At 35.5% G+C, this 23,298-nt stretch overlaps 1 protein-coding gene across 1 annotated transcript; it reads right to left on the reverse strand.

The window, feature by feature from the left end:
* Nucleotides 1-390: 390 nt before the first annotated feature.
* nlrc5 (NLR family, CARD domain containing 5) lies at nt 391-22,932 on the reverse strand. The gene is made up of 44 exons (XM_065283313.2): nt 22,408-22,932; nt 21,481-21,798; nt 21,108-21,176; nt 17,176-18,892; nt 17,002-17,085; nt 16,817-16,900; nt 16,332-16,415; nt 16,090-16,179; nt 15,881-15,931; nt 13,901-13,939; nt 13,226-13,303; nt 13,006-13,089; nt 12,775-12,864; nt 12,634-12,681; nt 12,484-12,543; nt 11,873-11,956; nt 11,679-11,762; nt 11,064-11,153; nt 10,911-10,970; nt 10,729-10,812; nt 10,565-10,648; nt 9,444-9,533; nt 8,186-8,251; nt 7,977-8,060; nt 7,725-7,808; nt 7,388-7,471; nt 7,174-7,260; nt 6,421-6,483; nt 6,270-6,314; nt 6,098-6,181; nt 5,920-6,003; nt 5,720-5,803; nt 5,552-5,635; nt 3,823-3,909; nt 3,057-3,140; nt 2,837-2,941; nt 2,492-2,575; nt 2,239-2,322; nt 2,063-2,146; nt 1,889-1,972; nt 1,683-1,760; nt 1,300-1,383; nt 1,131-1,214; nt 391-1,012 (listed from the first exon to the last, which is right to left on the reverse strand). The coding sequence occupies exons 2-44, from the start codon at nt 21,776-21,778 to the stop codon at nt 940-942; spliced, it is 5,232 nt and encodes a 1,743-aa protein (XP_065139385.1). The 5' UTR covers nt 21,779-21,798; nt 22,408-22,932; the 3' UTR covers nt 391-939.
* Between the last annotated feature and the right edge of the window lie 366 nt (nt 22,933-23,298).

Raw genomic sequence — 23,298 nt, forward strand, 5'->3', positions numbered from 1 at the left:
ACCTGAAAACAGTGGTCCAAAAAGCCTTACTATATTTACACGTCATCATTTTACTGCCACCTAGTGGTAATGCAAACAAACTACAAATATACTTGTGTCAGTATAATACACACAAAAAATATATATTTGTTATAAAATAAACAAATTATTTTTACTTTTAGCTATTTAAATGTCTTGTCATATTTTAAATAATTTAATTTGAATGCCCATTTGGAAGTCTTTTGAGGACCCCATAATTGGACCTGTCTCCCAGGTTGGGAAACTGTGTTAGCTGTCCGGTGACAACTGTGTTCCTTTTCTGTCCTGTTATTGACTTATATGACATAATTCAATATGCATTTATATTTGTGTTGTGTGTTTCAAATACGTAAGTAAAAAAACAGACGTATGTTTAAAATGATAAAATAGTTTGTATTTATTCAAAAGTTTGACAATTCATCAGTGCAACTATCGAGCAATAAAAACCTTACAGTGATCACACATAAATAAATACGTGCTTTAAAGGAGAACACAACGTGTTGATGTCCAGGTAGTTCAATGAAGGAATGCCTATAATGGAGCACTAAATAATCTCACTTCAATATCAACAAAGCATATATTTGATCAATTTTAAAATAGGGCAGCCTGCTTCACTATGCCAAATACAACCAAATAAAGCCTATTTAAAATTATTTTGCAGAAAAACATTATTCAGGCAAGTAAGCTGTTTCTTGATCTTACACTTGAAATGACAAGTTACACTTAAATGAGATTCTAAGCAAAATATCTTCCATTAGATGGGCATATCCAAAACATTCCCTGAACAATTGTCTACTAACAATTTGTAAACTGTGTTTTTTTGGGTTATGAGTTGCTCTAATGAGGTAATGTGTTCTCCTATTAAATCCAAAATAATAAATATGATTTTTTTTCTACACGAAAGAACATCATAAAATATGACTAAACAGATGCGAAGTTCAGCCTGAGATCTCTGAGATTCTCATCATCTTTGGCAATTGGGTTCCTCCAGAGCCTGGGTAAAATAAAATGAAATGCAAACAAGCTTAGCTTGATGTTTATATATCAGCTAGTTAAACTACAATAGCTTAAAGCTAAAACTGTTAGATCAACAGTATATATGCTACTAATACCTTATTACTTCAATGGAAGGACATGACGGGAGGCATTTGGCAATCTCTGTGGCTCCTGTTTTGGTTATTTTATTGGCCTCCAGGCTGTAAAGCAGAAATTTAACAACATGAGCATGCTGTACATACAAAAATATTGCCAAATCTTTTCATCCCGCATCCAGGTACTTACTCAAGTCTCTTCAACATTGTACACAGAGGCAAAATCTCAGCCAGTTTTTGTGCCAGCATATCACCACATTCGTTCCATGACAAGCTGAAAATGAGATGAACTTTATAAACCAGAGGCATCTTTAAAAAACCCACGAGGTGCAGTCACACCCATTGCTTAAATTCAGACTGCATAGTACAGTTTAATGTGTGGACCATTTGTTCCCAAGCATATTAAGTAGGTTGTAGAATAGAGGCCCTTAGTTTTTTCTTTATTTTTGTGCATGGTTTGCTTCCTATTTACATCTTTGTTATTGGCATTATTTGTTCTCTTTTCATGTTTGAAATGCATAAACAAATCAAGAAAGAAGACTTTAGTGCCCCCCTCTTCATAGTGATACATACCTGACATCCTCTATGGATGGACAATGTTTGAGGGACAATGCCACACCAACCAAATCTGAACAGCCAATTGAGGTCAAGCTAAACAAACAAGTATTACACTTAATTTCAGCATACAGCGGTACAGAATGTACTAAAATATTATAAATTTTTTATTGTATGTGGTTCTGTTTGTATTAAGACGTTATTTCATGTATTCAGTATCTTACTGTAGTCTTTTCAGTGCCTTCATGCTGACCAGACCCTCACAAAGTGCCAAGGATACTTTAGGACCAAACTGATTCTCTGACAAACTAGAAATAAAGATAATGGTAGTAAATTACAATATTTACAGTCACTAGCTTCATCTAAGCCAAGCAAGACTACATAATCAGATGACTTACTTCAGGTCTGAGATCTGAGACAGTAATGGAAGGACTTGTGCTAGTTTAGCAGCGCAGGCTTGACCCAGTTGGTTTTTGGAGAGCCTGTAAAATACACAATGAAAATGTTGACTGACTTATTCTGCCACTTGTATCGCATGGTAGTTCTCGACGAAAATGAATGTAAATATATTTACTGTAGTTTCTGAAGAGCTCTGCAATGTGATAAAGCCTCTATCAGTCTTTCTCCAGCCTGGTCGCTCACACTATTGTTTGACAGACTGCAAAAACACAAAATGAACAACACTGCAATAAGGTTTTTGTGATGAAAGAATAAAAGGCAGAATAGAAAGAAGAACAGGTGAATGTTTGTGTATTATCTAACTGTTTCCACTAGATGGCAATCTATCACAAGATTTAGCAAATGTCAGGCAATGGTTCGCATCTCACTTTAATATCCTCAGTTCGGTCCACGAAGAAATATGCTTCACAAGCTCGTGAGCTCCACTATCTCCCATTCGCCAGCTCTCCAACCTGCAGATGCAAAAAAGTGTGTGTAATGTATGTGACGCTGTCTGTGAAATTCAGGATTAAATCTCATAGTCTAATTATAAGATTAGGAGCATCAAAGTTTGATTTCACTTCAATTTTAATCTTTAAAATGACCTTACTAAGTCAATATTAAGGATTTCAAAGTAATATATTCCACAGAATGCTTTTTACATTTTGATGATTTTTATGATTGGTTTTCATATCCTGGGTCCCATATAGGGAGGGACTGCATGCAACACTTACTCAATCTCTTCCATCTGTTTAAATCCCTGAAAGGAAGCCAGGAGACAGAGTATACCAGTGCCATTTACGAATGTCTCAGATGTTTCCACACTTATGTTGTTTAAGCTGAGCAAAACGAAACCATAAACAAAACAACAAAATACATGTATAGTCATGGTTGAGCATACCAGTATCAGAAATGTCCTTTATGCCTATTTGTTAAATAAAATTAGTTATTTACCTGAGCTTCCTAAGTGAGGACATACTGTAGAAGCCTCCTGCCAAAATCTTAATGCCCTCTTCATTCAGTACCAATGAGTCCAGCCTAAAAATCAAGTGTTAATGTCTTAAGATCATTTGAATGCCATACAGAAGGACTACACAACATTTTAAAATATGTTACCCTGTCTGATTTGAAATGCTAAAGTCTCTTACGGGCTGTTTCCCGGACAGGGTTTAGATTAAGCCAGGACTACGTAAACACAGTAAACATCTTAAAAATGCATTAGTCTTGGACTAAACTTAAGCCCTGTCCGGAAACTGCCCTATAATTAATTGAGATTATAAGCATCAAAGTTTGAATTCAAAGTCATTTTACTATGATTTCAATCCTTGACGTGGCCTTGCTCAGTCAATATTCAAGACATCAAGGTTAGATTTTACAAGGTCAGAACGTTCTTTAAATTATGTATGGGATGATTTATGTAAAAAAGTACAGTATTAAAAAAAGGAAGAGCTGTCCAAACTGAAAACAACTTGCACTGATAAATACTTAAAATACATCAGTACCCTTTGTTTTGCCTTAAAATGGACACAAGTAATGTTTTTACTGAGGCATGTTTGTTAAAACTAGTTATATTTCTTAATTAAACTAAGGCCTAGTCCTGGTTTAAGCTAATCCCTGTCCGGGAAACCACCCCATAATCACAAAAAGACTTTAGCTTGGTTTTCACAGAAAAAAGGGTCATATATTGATGGCGACATTATATAACTATGAGTGCTGTTACCTGATTTCTGACAGAGAAACACATTGCACCAGACCTCTGACCAAGTCACATCCTCGAGCTGCTGTCCAACAGGAGACCTGAGAGAGACTGGACAAAATAATACAGAGCGTTTATTCAATGTTCTCTCACCACCAATGATAAAGCATAAAATAAAGCAGTCTGCTGAAGAAGTGGGTGTTTTGGGGGTAAAAATGCTTTGATGAAGTGATCGTCACCGTTCCATAAACATCTGGCATATGCAAATTTCTGGAATGACGTTCTGGAATGTGGTGTATGTACTGTATCGTGTACTATGTATCTTTTGTACTGTATGTTGTGTGTTATATGTATAGAGATAGAGCACAATGCGTCATAACCTTAAAACCATGCCCACCGGGGGGGGAAATCAATCCATCCGTCTCCATTGACTTTGTATTGCAAGAGGCCACCTTCTTGTCATTTCTTGCTTATAACAAAAAACTGAATAATGCCTAAAAGCTGCTGTGTGACAGGGTGTAATGCTAACAAACACAGAAATAAGTTGCAAGCTGTCGACCCCAAAAACGAGCATTTAAAGACACAAAAGTGGAAACAGGCAACTTTTTTTAGTACAACTATTAGTAAAACTGCGCCCACTAGAGGGAAACATAGTCGGCGATCCACTTTTTTCTCCTTAAAGGCTGGGTTTTATGGCTCGACAGCTTATAAAAACGTATTTCTGGTTTTTTTTGGCTTGTTAGCTGTACACATTGTCACACAGCAGCTTTTAGGCATTATTCTGTTCTTTGTTATAAGCCAGAAATGACAAGGAGGCAACCTCTCGCAATACAAAGTCAATGGAGATGGTTGGATTGTTTTCCCCACGGTGGGCGTGGTTTTCAGGTTATGATGACACGCTGCGCTCTGTCTCTATGTGATTCTTCATCCTGGGGCAAATGTCTGATGAATATGCATTTGTATTCTGTTACACTGTATTTCATTTGTCTTAAACTGCTGTACCTTGTAAAGCGTCCTTGAGCTTGGGAAAGGCGCTATATCAATTAAACATATTATTTTTCTTATTATAAATATATTGTATTCCTATAGGATAAACTTTAAAAAATGATGGTGGTTTAAAGGATCGCTTCACAGTGATGCCACAGAAGAACCATTTTTGGACCAAATTTATTTAATACCTTTCTATAGTATAAAGAACCTTTTCTCACTACAAGGAATTTGTGTAACATACAGGTAAAGGCTCTTTGGAAGTTAAACGTTCTTTATGGAAACATTCAGCCGTAAAAGGGTTATTTAATGGAATCGTGAAGCACCTTTATTTTTAAGAGTGTGTGGGTCCTCTTTTTCCCTCTGCTATCTACACATCTTGGGTTGTGGTGTTATAACATTTAAGCATGATTTTCGACATAGCTGCTTTTAAAAAAAATTCTGGGTTGTTTTAAGCCATGGTTGGGTAAAATATGAATAGACCCACGCGTTAAGTTTAACTTACCTAGAAAATGTCAACATTTGACCCAGCCATTTTTATATATAAAACCCAGCGCTTGGTCAAAAAAGGGACAAACCCAGCCTTGGGGTTAAATTAACTCTTAATTTTTTATCCAACAATAGATAATAGCATATTGAGTTGTAAAAACCCAGCATTTTTTAGAATGTAAATGGCAAAACATCTATGTAGATCTTTACGAAAGCACACAAGGAGACAAGTACTGTTTTTAAAGAGATATTGGCAGCATTAAAAAAAAAATCTTACTTGAGGGACTTGAGATGTGGCAGATTTTGAAGAGCCCTGCCGAATACTGTAGCCCCATTGTCATCCACAACAAGCTGAGACAAACTAGATGATCAAAACAAGACAAATATGTGTCAAAAATAAATTATCCTATCCAACCTGTACCGATTTCAACTTTTGCACACACACCTCAGACTCTCAAATGTTTGTGCTTTTGGTAATGCTTCCACAAGTATTGCCACCTCATCTTCAGCTGCTCCTTTCAAATCAACACTGTAAAGATTTGTTTGAGATATTTTGGTTGTTAAGATCATTTACAGCGTACAGTTTTTTCTGTGGCTACAGTATATATAATAAATGTGCATGATAAGTCATCATGAGTTACTTACATGAGGTTCCTGAGACTCACTAAAGACGGAATGACTACAGAAAAAAACTCAGCACCTTTTCTGTCCATTTTCAGCAGAGAAAATCTGGACATAAGAAAACACATTCATTTCCACCAATTTAAATAAAATTTATTTATATACAAAAAACACCATATAGCTTACTGTACTCGTGACTTACTTTAAATTCTGCAAGCCATGACATTTCTGCATTGGAAGTATTAACGGACTGAGATGGTGACCTTCTGTGTCACAGTCATCAAAGCTAAATAACAAGACAAACAAATACACACAACATTATTTTAAACATTACAAACAAACAGACCACACAAACAGTAGTACAAAAACACAACCTGATGGATCTCAGAGTACGTAGTGCAAAATCTTTGTTTTCATTTCTGTAAGAAAGAAAAGAAACATAATGACCTGTAACTTATCTTAAATAGTAATATATTGACTGTGCAAACATACTAAAAAAATATTTTTGCAAGTTCTGAGACTTACACAGAAGCAGAATGAAGACTGGAATCGGCCTCTATAATAAGATTAATGGATGCACGCTTGACCCTGTTAATGTAGAATTGAAACATGGTTTAATCTCATCAGGGAACTTTTCAAAAATAAATAATTTACTTGTCTCTTTTATCATTTATTTATGCATTATTAATGCCATTCTAGCATCTTTGCCTATGTTCATAGAAAGAACCAGTTAATATATAGAAAAGTTGATTTATACACACATTGGGGAAGGGCAATTTGACATCTCCAAATGACATAACCAGCATGTTTTTGGGCTGTGGTAGGAAACCAGAGTACCCGGAGTTAACCAATAAAGGCCTCCTGAACCAGCCGCCGCCGGTGAACTAATTCCTGTTAGGCAACCGTGCTACCCACTGAGCCACTGTGCCGCCCTCACAACCATTTAGAAATAAATGATTTAGCTAGGATAGCTGACAACAAATTTCAAATTTTCACAGCCAGTAAATGTGAGTGCGGGTGCAGATTTTTCAAATGAAACGAGGGCAATGCAACCACACAGGAAACCTTTGTGGTTAATTGCCTAACCCACAGTTAACACTTTTCTATACATTCAAAGGATTCAGTGGATTATACTGCAAAGGAACTCTATACATATCTGCCACGTTCTACAAAGTCATGCAACAATTTATAGATAAATGAAATGGTACACTTGTAGTTTTCTGTTAAATGATTCATCCCGTTGCACATTATTGTTTTGTGGATTGTAAAATACCGTACCTGATCTCTCCGATGTATGATTCCAGATTCAAGCAGTTACCAACTAGACTGACAACAGCACTTCCCGTCATCCACGGCTCTTCAATCCTAATAAATTCATAATCAAAACATGTCACTATTCTCACCATATAAACCATATACTGGGCATGTCTGCATAGTGCATACAATTCAAGATTTACTTTGCCTCTCTTTATAAAAAATTAGATGTTCTGACCTGATGTCTTTGTGTTGGCGATGACAGCTGAGCTGCTTCACGAAATACTCAGTCTGCTCGAAACTCAGACCGTTATTTCTTAACCTGATAGAAACAGAAAAATGTCAATAAAACATTGTGAATGAAAAACAACAAGCACTTTGTGCAATGGACTCATATGTGACCCGGTTGTGACATATCAAGGTTATATTATCTACACAGAATGGTCTTTATATTACGTATGATAATTTTATGTAGAAAACAGTAAATAAACACAATAAAATGACTTTACAGTAGCTTGGGTTTCACAGACTGGTTCATAAAAAAACTCTGTTAAACAATTTAAGGGGATTCTTACTTGATAGTTTGGATTGTGGATAGCTTGGCCAGACAGTCCATTAAAGAAAACAGGCCTTGATTGTTAAGTGAATTGGATGACAATCTGAATTACATAGAAACAATAAGCAGTCAAAATCAGAAAATAAAATATGAATCTGTCTAGTAAGAGTGTTATGTGTTTGTAAGGTACTTTTGTACTATTCTGTTTAAGAAATAACTGTCTACATAGTGCTATAATAACTATAACCATAATAAAAAATACCCAACCCACTCTAAGGTAAGCAGTCTTGGGCATCTCTTCAGTATTTCCACAAGCGTCTTTAAGTGGTTGACCTCAAAACTGCATTCCCTTAGTCTGCAGCGAAGACAATAGAGAGAGGAAGTCTTTTCAATGCTTTCACTTTTGACTTAGAATAAGTCACGTGACAATTTTTATTGTGGTTTTATGTTGTGACACCGCATCTACATTTTGGAAATTACCTGAGAGTCTTGCCGTTGACATGTTCTTGCATAAACTGAATGAGAGACTGATCTTCAACTCCGAGACTAAAAAGCAAAAAAGACTGTTTGAGTAAAGTTAATCAGACGAAAACCTACAGGATATGAAACCCATAATTAACAATGATAGCTAAAAATAGGTCCGATTATTTCTGTAAGGAAAACTTTAAGGGATAGTTCACCGCAAAACGAGTTTCTTTATTATGTTAAAAGCAAAAGAAGAGATTTTGATACAGTAAATGATGGTAAGCACACAGTTGACGGCACTCACTGACTTCCATAGTAGGAAATCAAATACTATGGAAGTTAATGGGTACCATCAACTGTGTGCTTACCATCATTGATAAAAATGTCTTCTTTTGTGTTCAACAAAAAAAAACCTCATACAGGTTTAAAACAACATAAATAATGAAAGAATTTTCATTTTGGGATGAACTATCGCTTTAAAGCAGGGCTAGTCAACAAGGGGGCGTACTCCCGACAGTTATATCTGTATGTAATGTACAATGGAAAGGCTGTTTAGCCTATATATCTATAAAATATTAAAAAAGAAAACATGTAGTTCAATTTTAGTCATTAGGAGAAGACTATATGTTGTGAGTAGTTGACATGTAACAATTAATGAAAGTTAAACAGTTATAAACAAAATATGTTTAGGAGTGTTGATCTTTTACACTTTTACTATTAACATTTGGCTCTTACATGTTAAACTGCAATTGTTTTAAATATTAATAAAGAAAATATGAGTTTTCAGTAATTAAAAGGCTTTTAAATTTCAAATTTTTTTTTTTTTTGAAAATGCATGTTTTTAATATGTTTTTTTTTTCAAATATACTACAACAAAAGTAACAAAAACGACAACAACACACACATATATATATGGTAAAAGTAAAAAATATATCAAAAGTAAAAATAGGGGTAAAAGTTTGGCCCGCGTCATATTTACAATTTTAAAATCTGGCCCCCGAAGAAAAGTAGTTGAAGACCCCTGCTTTAAAGGGTAACCAATCATGAGCCCCATTCACTTCCATAGTAGAAAAAAGAATACTATGAAAGTAAATGTGGCTCAGGAACAGTTTGGTTACAAACATTTCATCAGAACAAAGACATTTATACAGGTTTTTAACAACATGAGGGTGAGTAAATGATGACAGAAATGTCATTTATGGGTGAACTATCCCTTTAAGAGGTACGTTCACTGGTAACATTTTTAATTTAAAAACTGTGCAAAAGCTATTACCTGACTTCAACAGCAACCACTTTTTCACAGGTGTTCATTGAGTTGACCAGATGCAGTGCCCCCACCTGCGTCATTCTGTTGCCATTGAGGCTGTGATCGGACCACCACAAGTAAACAAATCCATATTGTCAATTACAAGCAAATCTATATGAAGAGTTTGGTTCCAAAACGCGATAAACGCCATTTTAAAAAAAATGTTACCACCAAAATCAGTATTGTATCAGGTTAATATTAAAAAGTACATTCTTAATTTTACACAAAATCCGGTATCCGCTGTGTTATTCTGTCATCTTTTCTACCTTTTTTACCAAATGCGATAAACGCCAGTCGTCCTTCTCTGCAGAATGCAATAAATTCGCTTCCAATCACAGCGCACCCTTTCACGCATTGTAAACAATAATGGCGGTGCTTTGGAAACACACGGAATCCTAGTTTTCCTCATCTACTTTGTACTTCGGAATCAACAAACAAACAAAAACAAAATAATAATTTGATGGCATTGATAAACCTGTGATGGTTTTCTGTGGCGGGGAAAAAACGTAGGTCACTCGGGCACTCATGCGAAGGAAAAATGCCTCACAGTACTGCATCAAGCATCTGTCTGCTAACACATTGACCCCCAGGGGATCTTATGAAAAACTTTCCATTATTTTACGCAAAGTCAACAAAAATCGAGCATCTGATCGTTGTCAAAAAAGTTCAGCGATGACGTTCCAGGGATGACAGCAGCAATGAAAGTGTTCTTAATATGACAAAGTAAGTGTTTTGATTAATGCCATTCATGTTTATTTTTTTAAATCAGTGTATACCACTAGTCAACTAAATTAATGTAACATGGCCAAGAAGAATGCACATTTATATATTGATTCAATAGATTTATAGCATTTTGCAAAGTTCTTATAATAAATCTTTGAAAATCTAATTATTATTTGAATTTTTAATGTTATTATAACCTAAAGATGCTATGTGAAAGTTTGTAACAGAAAAGAGTGGTTTTCATCTTGTCACTTTCTTGGTATAGAAAACACATTTTTACCCAAATTAGTCAAAATGGATTTATTGTGTTTTGGAACAAAACTCTTCATATAAAATGTATTAAGTCCAAGAAACTCTTTTCTTACCTCACTGAGCTGGAGATCTTTAGTTTTGGCAAACAATCCACAAAACACTTCACCCCCTCGTCCCGAAGAAAGTTGTTGGACAAACTAAAGCACAATAAATAAAAAGTAATATGACTTCTATCAACAATTAGAAAATGAAGTATGAAGATGAGAATAACTCTTACTCAAGTTCTGCTAGGTGAGGACAGTCCTCCAGTATCCTTGAGAGCTTTTCAACATTGGTTTTGTTTAGCTCATACTCCACAAGCCTGATAACATCACACAGGATGGGCCAAAATGATCAGTCGATACTAAAGGTATTCACAACGTCAATGTTATTGTGGTGTGATAGCGTGACGGTACTCACTTGCAAACTGCTGCCTCTGCCTTGACAGGAACGAACTTGATGAATGCTTCTGCCTGATGCCTGAGAATCATGTTAGAAACAACTTTATATATTATAACATACACATTATAAGTAAAAGCATGGTAGGACAGAAAAATATAGTAAAAAAACTACCTGAGTTCAACAGCTGTGACACGCTGACAGTTAACAAGAGATCTGACCAATGACAAAGCCCCATTCGTAGACATGTCAACATGATTTAAGCTGGAGGACAAAATCATCTTAAATGAATATCAGGTCATTTATGAAGGAGAAACCACAGCTGGATTAAAGGGGACATATTATGAAAATCTGATTTTTTCCACGTTTAAGAGCTATAATTGGGTCCCCAATGCTTCTATCAACCTAGAAAATGTGATAAAGATCAACCCAGTAACTTAGTTTTGGTAAACAATTCTCTGCAAGCATGTGAAAAAACATGTCATTAAAATTCGGCTCTACTTGTGATGTCAGAAGGGGATAATACCGCGCATTAATCAGCACTATCCCACCACGGCACTGCAATTTAGTGCACATATCAGCTCATTTGCATTTTAAAGGACACACCCAAAAACAGCACATTTTGCTCACACCTACAAAGTGGCCATTTTAACATGCTATAATAAATTATCTATATGGTATTTTGAGCTAAAACTTCACATTCGTACTCTGGGGACACCAGAGATTTATTTTACATCTTAAAAAAAGTTTTGTGAAATGTCCCCTTTAAAGGAAGCAATAAGCACATACTTCAGTAGTTGAAGAGAAGACATTTCGGGAAGGATCGACAGCAACTTCTCAACAGATTCATTTGACAATTTTAGATGGGAGAACCTAAATAATGCAAATAAACAGTAAAGAAGAGCAAAACATAGATATATAATACAAATTTCCATACATCTCTTCTCTACAGTAAAGTTTACCAGAAACGAAGAGCCACTTACTCGATATCCAACAAGTCTTTACACTTAACCAGTTGCTTACACAGTCTGGTCATGTAGGTAGGTTGGATGTCACTATGGGTTAAACTGAATAAAAAAATGGAAACACTCAATGTATACAATGATCATAATTAAATTATTATATTATTAAATCAAATGGTAAAACTTTACAACTATGTTGTATTTATTAACATTAATAAATGCATTATCTTTAGTTAATGCCAATAGAATCGTTCACGTTAGTTTATTGTGTATATTAACAAATGAAAACCTCATATGCAAAAGCTGCTAAGCGCCATCTTCGTCAAAAATGAGATTTGATGTGATATTAACGAAATACTCTCGCCGCATATTATATTGTCATTAAATACTTTGGCTTTAAAACCTCAGGCTATTAAAAAATAAAAAAAATTTAACAGAATCTGTTATACATAACGGCAATTTTTAACTGGATGAACGACACCGGGGGCACGTCAAGGTGTATTTTTATCTCGTAAAAAGATTTTTAACGAATATATTAGGATAGTGATGAATTTCTGAGCTAGTTCATGTTAGCTAAGGCGTTAACTAATGTTAACAAATATTGCAAAGTGTTACTAATAGAAATTTAGTACCTGAATGTTTTATGCAGATGTGGCCCAGGATCATTTAGGGCCAGTTGTTTTGAAGCATGTCTGTGTTAATAAAGTACATTAGTAATATTATACTGTACATCAAAGTCACATTTACCAAAAATGAATGCAAGCATTCTGCTGTTTTAGTACCTTCGACTGGTGTCAAACCAAAGAACCAATTTTTCCTTTGCATTTTCACTATTGAGAAACATGCTGTTAGTATATTTTAGGGCAACTGGCAGCTAAATGGCCAAACAACTCAACATTTACTTTTGACAAAAAAAGAGTTACCTTGCATCCACTTTTCTCAGGCTCTTCTGCGTACAGAGAGCAGAAACAAGTGACACCAGCCCGTCCATATCTACCCCATTTTTGCTGACACTGTGACAGTTTTGTAAAGAAAAAGAAAATGAGAAAGCAATTTTAGAGGAAGCTTTTTGTACATGAAAAAAATGCAATATTACAAATACAACAAACAAAAACTATAAGCTCAATGAGCTGCAGAGGAACATGGAAACTTACTTGATCTCCTGAATCAGTCCAAGTTTAGGCAGAAGGTCTAGAAGTTTCTTTAAACCCTTGTTACCCAGAGAGTTATTGGACAAACTGAGAGAAAGAATATAAATTATGTGAATTATTATTCTTATCTGTATAAAGAATTATGCGTGTATCAACTAAATCTTATGTGCTCTTGTTGACTGAGACTCAAGAAGTCTGATTTATTGTGCATTTTGATACTTACTCTAAAATGGTTAAGAAGCCTTTGAGTTTTGTACACAGGCTGGCCACATGAGCACAGGTGATGTTACACTGTTTCAATCTAAAATGAAATGATAAACCAGATGTATTTGGTGTTGTAGTCAAAGTAATCAGAGAAACTGATGGTTTAGAAAATATTATCCTTCAAAACACTGGCAGGGAGCGTCAATTTCAATTTAATTTGTAAAAAAAGCACATGTTTAAGTCAGAGACAGTGTAAGTGCACATCGTAATGTTATGCTTATTGACCTCATTGGTCTAAATGAGTGTAAAGTTAAATCTCTGATATCCAAAGTTAACATCTCAGTGATGGCAGGTGCATAATGGGTATTTTTCAAAAACATAACATTATAACATTTGCCTTTTAGTAGTTTTCAGTGCACTAGGCCACAAATGTATGTGACTGTGCAAGAGTATGACAAAACGTCAACCACAAAGCCTCAGTCTGTGACCTAAAATGATGTTTTCAACTTATGCAATGTCTAATCACATGATCTAATATGTGATGATTCTGACAGTCTACTCCAATGTTTTAAAAATGTATGTACTCTTTATAAAGTCTAAATCCTAGACTTTAGATCTCAGAGTTTAGGTTTGTTTTACAATATCTAAAAAAAGAAAAAAACTGCAATGAAATATTAAAGGAGGCATCACTTACGTTATGCTCTTTTTCGTTTGACTCAGGTCCACACGTTCACTAAAAAGATAAAGAAATTGAAGCATTGAAAACATTCATTATATTAAAGACCATTGGTTGTAAAGTGTAGCACCTTGCAATAAAGTGAAATATAGTTCTTATCAATAATATAATATAATCATGTAATAAATGTTTTTTATTTGATATATTTTTGGTATATAATTGACAACCATAAAACTAAAGTTATTGTACCCTAAACATAAATTGATGCCGGTTAACCACCATATAAAAGTTCCCATGTACGCAATAGAGTACTGCAGGGATGACTTAGGCAGTGAGTTCGCATTTTAGCAAATGCAGTTCCATCGTCCCAAAATCACATTTTTTATGGGGTTTTGGTTAAACTCCTTAGATAAAATCTTGGGTTAGCACAATCCCAAGTTATTTTCACGGTTTATTCTCTGACATAAACCACACCAGTTATACCCCACATGTGATTTTTAAAACTTTACTAGGGCTGCGTCCGAAACCGCCTACTTCCGTACTATACAGTAGGCGAAAAGCAGAAGGTGAGATGAGTAGTATGTCCAAATTCATAGTACTCCAAAAACAGTAGGTGAAAAGTACCCGAATGACCTACGACTTCCGTCAAGATCCTGAAGTGTTCATTCGATGGACACTTTGCTATCCCGTGAGTCCCCGGGAGAGAAGTTATCCAATGAAGAAGAAGAAAAATGTCTAATGTTTATTCAAAAATGTCTAAAAACGGTAACGCCGCTCTATTCAAACATAAATACATATATAAAACATGTTTCAACGTGGTGAATGTAATACGCCCAAATTCATTCAAACTATCCATATTCATGTACTGTTTTAACTGTTAATGAGTTGGTACTTCATATAATTTCCTACAATATGCGATTTCGGATGCAGACCATGTCTTTAAGAGGGCAGTTGCTAACCTAAGTTGCTACATGAGACTACAGACATTGTTGGGGACTTTAAACGTCATCATGCATGAAGAACAATGCAACATGGGCACAATTCCACAAAACAAAGATTCATCCACAGAGTATTTCCTTATTAGGAAACATGTTTTTAAATGTGTTTAATAAAGTATGAATATTGTGTTTAAAAGAGCTGTATGGACGTGGTGATGACGTTCATATGAAGAGACCGTGGTGTAGTTTGCTTGTAGCCTAAGGTTAACTTTTTATTTCTAGTAAATGCATTTAGACTTCAAAATTCTTAAACAGGGCTCCAGACTAACTTTTTTCACTAGGAGCACAGTGGCCCCCAGAAAATTTTAGGGGCGCAACCAGAAAATGTAGGGGCACATACCGTAAATCAACATGCTAACCAAATATTCAAATTTCTACTAAGTAATACACTGTATTACTAATAAATACTTTGATAATAGATGCAGAAAGTACAATGTGCTGTTTTAAATTCAGTGTCGCATCACAAAAAAAGGTCAAATTTACTGGTCGCACATGTGCGACTGGATGTAAAATTCAGTGGCACACTCTCAAATTTTGGTGGCAAAATGCGACCATTTGGTAGCAGTCTGGAGCCCTGATAAAAGTTGCATTCATCTTTAAAGTTTATCTTGATGCACTATATCATTTTATATTATATTATTATTATTAATATTATACATATTTTTTGCGATAATCCAAAGTCTATGGAAAAAATAAATAGGCTTTTTGGCGAGGGAACCATGTGTCCCTCTTACTTTCGGTTTGGCCTACAAAAATACGTCATCCCTGCACAGCACTCATTTAATCTCTTGATCAATCCTTTTAGGGTTATACTGCAAAGCACTGCAGTGACTGGCCAAATATGCATTGCAGACAATGAAACCACAAGAAATGTGTAACAGGAAACAGAATACATAAATGATCTTTAAAGTTAATCCATCTTTACAAACTAGTTTGCAATCACAGTGACTGTTGTGTTGTTAGTAACTGCACTTGCGGTCTCCTAGCAGTCAGTACTCACCAAATTGTGTTACGATTTTGTGAGAAGAAAATGTTGATCTCCTTATTTCCTCTAAAAACAATCGAGAATATCAAACAATTGTGAAAACATTCTGCGACAGACAATCAACTCATTCAATAAATATATAAGGATTTAAAAAAAAATAATGTTCAATGTTCGATTATATTTTTATTAACATGTAATTGTCAAGTAAAAAACATCCAACGTACTCAACATGGAGTTCCTGTACAGAGGGACAGGCGGACATCTTTTCAGTAAGCATGAGAACTCCTTTTGTAGAGATGCTGTTTTTCCCCATTCTGGCAAAAATGACACAAATTCAGTCATCTAAATAAGTATTGAGATACAGTATAGATAAAAAAAAATGTTTAAACGTATTAATCCCAGATTGCTATGTTTTCTTGCATACATAATATTCATTATACTGTGTGTAAAAATAATAATATCTTACACAATAGAAGAGATGTTGGGTAGTACGGATAGTGTTTCTGCGATCTCTCTTATACCATCATCTCTCAAGGAATTATCACTGACACTGACAGATAAACAAAACACTTATTGACAAAAGGAAGATGAATGATGCATCTCATGACTGACATATATACGTCAATCGGACCCCCTCCATCCCTTTACATTAATCTTTCCATTAATTTGTCATTACGTTGAGATGGAACAAGCGAAATTGAAATAATTATTTTACACAAGAGAATATTTTAACTACATTATCTCGGCATTGTTAGCATATTATTTAAAAAAAAGTTTAATAAAATTGAACGATAACCACTGATATAGACCACCGATAAAATCTGTTCTGGAAAGACGACAGTCCTTGCCAGTCTCAATAAAAAGCAAACCCATATATCAGAAAAAGAGTGGAAAGCGTCATGCTAAATATGAAATTTCAGTCTATAAATCACATTGTAAAAATTGTATTACTTTAAATGTGTGATATGTGGACAGTCCTGCAAAGTCCTGGCAAGTTTAGTGGCTCCAGTGTCAGTGAGGCCTCCACTGATAAAACTGTAAATCACAGTCAATACAAAGATAATATTGTGACAGAATGCATAAAGGACCCAAAAGTCAAGATAAGGTAAAATCCTATGAAAACTACATAAACTCACTCTAATCGCCTCAAGGAATGGAGTTTTGACAGGATACCACACAAAGCCTCCGCAAACTTGTCATCATATTTCCGACTCCGGAAACTTTATAGGAAATACAAATTTTTTTCAAATAAATACATCTGCATGATCTGCTTCAGCGTCACTCTTCCAAAAAAAGTTAAAAATACTCACATGAGGTGATCCACATTTTCAAAACTGGGAAGGATTTCCAAACAATCAAGGTCAATAGAACAGCCACCAAAATCCAAACAAACAGTATGATCTGCAGCAGCAGTCACAAATGCCAGGGCCTCCATGTCAACAGCGTTGAGTCTGATATTTCGCAGTTCGAACTGGGGTCTTGACCCGACAGCTCTCGCCAATGCAACATCTTGTGTCTCGTGAGCACATCGACAGAGCTCAACAATTTTGGGACCCGTTTGACTTGCGCTTCCGGCTAAAGTCCGTAAAATGCCTCGTACAACACCTTGGCGCTTTGTTACCCAAGCCTTGGCACCTTCCGTCCCTTTCAGCTGGACCAGACTGGCGGTACAGGCCTCAGCTGCAAGACCGCACACGTAAAGATGAAGAGAATCGGTGAAGACTGATTTTGGATCAGTCTTGGTGGTCCAGCGTGTTTTCAAGTTAAGTTTCTTTTTAAGTTGACCATCTGTGATGCTTTGACTGGTCATGAGATGAAGGGCGGCAAGAAACTCCTGCATAGTGAGGTGCATGAACGTAAAACCATAACCTGAGGATCCATCTTCACATGTAAGCTTCACACGGGACAAAATCCCAGTTCTGACACCAAACTCCTGGAGGTCAGAAGACACTTCTGTTGCCATGAAAACTATGCTGCTTTTCTCCAGTCCGTTAAGAGCGAGCTGGCTCATCTCAATAATTTTAGTTTTGTACCTCTGGAGCAAAGGTGTGCCAGACATCTCCCCCTTACTGATGCGACTAAGGAAGGCAGACAAGATCTGAATGTAAATTTGGGTTAAGGACACAGGTAGCTGTAGATTACCATGAGCTCCATTGTTTGAGAACAGATAATCCATACATACACAGCAGATATGACAGAGTCCAGGAACATAAGACATTGAAAGAAGATGACGATTGTCCATTAACAGGTTTACAGCCTTCTGTTTAAGTTCATCTCCCTTTTTGTGGAAGTACTGCTCAGCGTACTCTTTCACACCCAACCGGTCAAACCCCAACAGCTCGCATGTTGTAAAACCAGGACTCCCGAACATGTCCGTCACATCCCGTGGCCTACAGGTGACCAACACGGTACAATTTGTAAGGATTTTACGATTGCACAATCCAGAGAGGAGATCTGGCATTGGCAAGGGGTTGTTTGAATCAATAGGACTATGAAGCTTTTCTGGATTAGTAAACTTGGCACGAAACTCATCATAACCGTCAAATATGAAGCAGACTTTTTCAGGATTGGAGAAGATAAATGCAAACACAGCTTCACCCTGCTCCTCATTACGTGGAGGGTAGAAAAGAAACAGCAGTTCTTTCAGGGACAAATCCCGTGACATGAGGTTAAGCTGACGGAATTCCAGCAGGAAGAGTAAATGAATGGACGGGAAGAAGCCGTTGGCCCAGCTTTGACCGAGGCAATGAACCAACAAGGTCTTACCGGATCCAGCCTGGCCCAACAGCACAACAACTCTGCCATAGGTTTGTAAGAGCGACTCAACCGACACTTTATTTTCCGATAAAGCCTCATCTCCATCCTGGTGGTCTTGAGTGGTCCTGTCTTTTGTCCGTAGAGGGTTTCTGTGCCTTAAATAGACCCATGTGTCGTCCAGACGGATGTCCTTTACCACAGTTTGCGTCACAGTCTCATGTTTCTGCAGCAGCATGGATTTCAGGGCCTCTGTGTAACTCTCTAAATGATCTAAGTAAGAAAAGCAAAACATTGCAATTAATGTAATTGAATATATTGAATTATTTTTTTTAAAGGTCTAGTGTCTTTTTAGCGGCATTTAGCAAAGAGAAGCTACGGTAGCCGCCACACAAACACTTCATTGTGACAATGTGAGGACGAAATGCGTCCTGATGAAGAGTTTGGGGCTACTGTAGAAACATGGTGGCGAGTAAAGTGATCCCAGTGCCTGTATAGTCATTACACATCTAAAATGATCTTTATTTGTATGTTTTCTGACATGTACCATCATAAATGCTTAACTCTTTCTCTGCCATTGACAAGTTAAGTGAAAATGCTTCCCTGCCAATGACGAGTTTTTACGGCAATCCGTATTTTCACTATTATCCACCAGGTAGCGCTCTTATACAACTTATAAAACAAAGAAGCATCAACTTAAAACAGTTAAATCTCTGTGTATGTTTTACAAAAATAATCTCAGCTTTTTGCTCAAAATTTTGTATTTCTTAAGAAACCTAACCAAATTTGAAAGGTGATAAAAAGAGAACAAATGAAGATAGGATGAAACTTTTTTTTTAAAGAAGAGGGTCTGTTCTTCCATTTGATATATTGTATGTTTACATAGTAAAAGAGGAAAAATTTCTGGAAGGCATTAAACTTTTGTAAAAATCAAAAAATGTTGGCGCTGGCTCGCAACTTTTTTACTGTCTGGGAAAGAGTTAATAATGCAAAAATGCGTGAATCCATATGCGCATCTAACATTTTGGTTTTCTATTTTAAAACATGCAGGAATTAGAAAATAAAGTGCAAGACTTGCATGATGTTTAAAGAGAGATAAAATTTGGGACCAGATTGATGTTAAAAAAAGTAATTAAGAGTGACAAGACTCAAAAGCAAGCCCGATATATACATATAGACACAGAATTATAGTTTTAAAAATATCTGTTTTGACAAGAATTCACGCAGATTATCTATTATGTATTAAGCGAAAGTTTGGTTAACTGTTCAACCTTACAACCCTCTGTAAAAAATCTGATGTGCAACCTTATTTTAGATTCTTGCATCACAGTAGCTATCTGTCTCAATGTCAATCAAACATTCAAAGAAAGAAAAAAGTGTAAGAAATATTTTCATATAGATATTGTTTTTTACTTTGTGTGTGTGCCAAATCTATTAGTTTTACCAGTGATTTTAAGGTATGGGTGCAGTGATTTTGTTTTTGAACCTACAAAAACTTTTCTGAAAATTGACTTTGATGACTTTGTCAACTTAAACAGGTGTAGCTCTGTCATTTTTGTCAGATTCCAACAATTCATACATCGTTTTGAAGTTGTTTTAATAGAGAATTTGAAATATAAAATAACTCAGTTTAATAAATAGATCATTCCCGACTCAACATATTGCATTTCTGTCAAGAGATCCTTTTAAAAGTCTCACATTGCACAAGGGCTGTCACAATTATTAAATAATCATCTAATCGCGATTGTTTGACGTCATCGCAATGACTTCAGATCACCACAATGATTGCATAGCTCTCTAAAAAACACAAGGGGGAGCTGCAGCGCCTGTATAAATGAGACAGTTTCAGAAGGTGCTCCTTGACTGACAGTGTATTGCGATACATTGTAAAGCCATTTAGTACAATGGGAAAACTTTGATAAGCTGTATAAATTACCAAATAAAACATACATTTCCATAACAGAAATTTCAAATTTAGGGAAGTGAAAGATGCTATTCTTAAGGATCTGATTTTTTTGCAGGCACTACAGACGTGTGGTCCAATACTAATATGACCTTAGTAGGATTGGCTACTATTTAAAGCCTGTTTCTTACTAATTTTCTAGTTTTGAAAGATTAATAATTACTTTTAAATATGTTTTATGTGTATTCATATTTACTGTCAGGTAAACCTTGCAAAATATTTAATTAAAATAATCACAAAATGTGTGAAAATTATTTCATGAACAAACAAAAAAATCTATGAGAATTAAACGCCAAAGCCTTAAAACAGGAAATTAATCGTCATAATTGTCACAATTTATCAGTCAATTAACCGTCAGCCAAATTTCATAAACGTGACAGCCCTACATTGCATCTTTAAAAAAGAAAGAAATTAAATACAATAATTGGAGATATTATTTAAGATTAAGTAATTTGACCATGGGTTTGCTATGAGGTATAAAATGATTCAAAAAAGATGGGTGTGTCCCTTTTAAGTGATACCTACCTAGCCGTTGACGTTTCACATTATGTGATGGTGAAGATTTATCAGTGTCACTTGTATTGAAGTTTGGTCCTTCAAAGCATAAAAGTGAAAAAAGATTTTTTTAAATAATCAAAACTTAAAATTCTGTAACATTCGTGCAATTTTAAAAAGCTGCCTTCCATTAAAAAATGCAAACATTTAAAAATCTATACTTTCACTTTCACTTTTAAATTACGAGCTAGAATAAACTCTAAACAAGTGACATGCTCACAAAAATTTTACAATCAGGAATTGACCATAGCTTTGATATTAACTGCATATTTTAACAGTATTTAGTACGCATAAACAAGATACAACCTGTAGGTTTATAAAACAAGTACAGAACATGACTTACCAGATGCATTTTCTGCCACAGACACTAGTGTGGTTTCAAGATAAAATGGAATGTTTACACAGTAGTCCAATACAATCTGAAGAAAACATCTACATACAGAAGAATCTGAAGTTTTGAAGTAATCTACAATTGCTGTTACTCGATCTCTAGTATCGAGTGAGCGTAACTGGTCTTGTGTCCTGAGATCCACTAAAGCCAAAATCCGATCCAGAACATTGCTGTTTTGATCACGGAGTAACTCCACTAAAGCACTAGCCTCCTGTGCCACCACTGCCAGAATGCTCCCGACCCAGTCCATCCTCCATCCTTATCCATTAGCTGAGGGGAAAGATGATTCATTTATCAATTTCTATGTATACGAAACTTCTGTATTCGTACATCTATAAACCCACAGCATAGTACAGTGTATCAAAATGGTGCATGTAGCCAAAGTGCACGAGCTTTGTTTGGCAATGCCAACAAAAAAGGGAGGTCCACTACAGCCATGTGCATGTGTCTTATTATCACTACATTAGTGTTACTGATTTAATACAAACTCAAGTGATACTATCAAAAGTCCTTAATTCTTCAAATACTAAAATAATAGATTGTTCTTCATATTTGAATTTGTTGTGAAATTGTCAAGAGCAGGTTATAGTGTATGCCAAAGACTAGACATGATAAAGTAGCCTACTTATCTGAAGTTTTGGGGTTGTGATAAGGTCACTGTTATTATCCTTATGCTGAAGTAACACTGTTTATATAGCTATGTTTAAATATGCAATTACTAAAGCCTTACAGTGCCTTTCTGACTGTAGCCCTGGACACGAGCTTTGTTGTAAAGACAAGTATGCGATATTATATCAATTACTCTAAGCGGCTTTGCAGTTATAAAGTTATATTCAGTATGTTTTAAACATAAATGAATGTAATTTTGGAAGCACTCACCGAGGGTGGTATAACGCATCGGTGCAGCATTGAAGAAAATGAAACTAACCATGCCTCTTTGGTTTCGATTTCTCTTATATTAATTATTTAGAGAAACATTACTGCGCAGCTCTGACGCGGTACGTCTTAAACAACCCGCCAATATTTTTATTCGGTAACATTAAACATTTGACTTTAATATAAAAAAATATAACTTTTACGATTAGAGCTCACGCGTCGTGCCGCTATTGTTGCGTATGAGTTTACCCTTATTTGATTGATTTTCGGACAAACCGACTTACATATAAACAAAAACAGCTTCTCTTTTCGATTTTCAAATAAATAGCTAACGTTAACTTAGGTAAATAAAGAAAATAGTGAACTGCATCATTTCTGGTCATGAATTGTTTTTAAAGAAACTGCGATGCTTGTTGTTTTAACTGCATTTATAGCTTTTTCTAAATTAAGCAAACATTAGCAATTTAAAATTTAATAGACATTACGTTATATATTGAAGATTTATAATGTTCGTAACATACCATCTGAACTACACTGGCTCGATAACCAAGACAGTAAAGGTCTACATGTTATGACGAATTGCTCTGAACTCCAAATTACCTTTTCTTTCAGATATGTTTGTTAGGGTCACGCGAGGACACGAGCTCTATTAACGGCCAATTCAAAGGCTACAGCTTCCGGAGGTCGCATTTGTAGGATGCATACGTCACACAGACTGTCTTTCAGAATAGTAGCAATTATATAGTTGACTATTATTCTTAGTTAATCGTAAATTGTTGTAATATACTTGCAAATGTAATGCTCAGTTTACTTAAATAAACCAGGATTGATGACGTATGCAACCTGCATATGCGACCTTCAAAGGCTGCAGCCTCCCAGGTTGAGAAACGGCCA

The sequence above is a fragment of the Paramisgurnus dabryanus genome, chromosome 9 (assembly GCF_030506205.2).
Source record: "Paramisgurnus dabryanus chromosome 9, PD_genome_1.1, whole genome shotgun sequence".
Taxonomy (NCBI): domain Eukaryota; kingdom Metazoa; phylum Chordata; class Actinopteri; order Cypriniformes; family Cobitidae; genus Paramisgurnus; species Paramisgurnus dabryanus.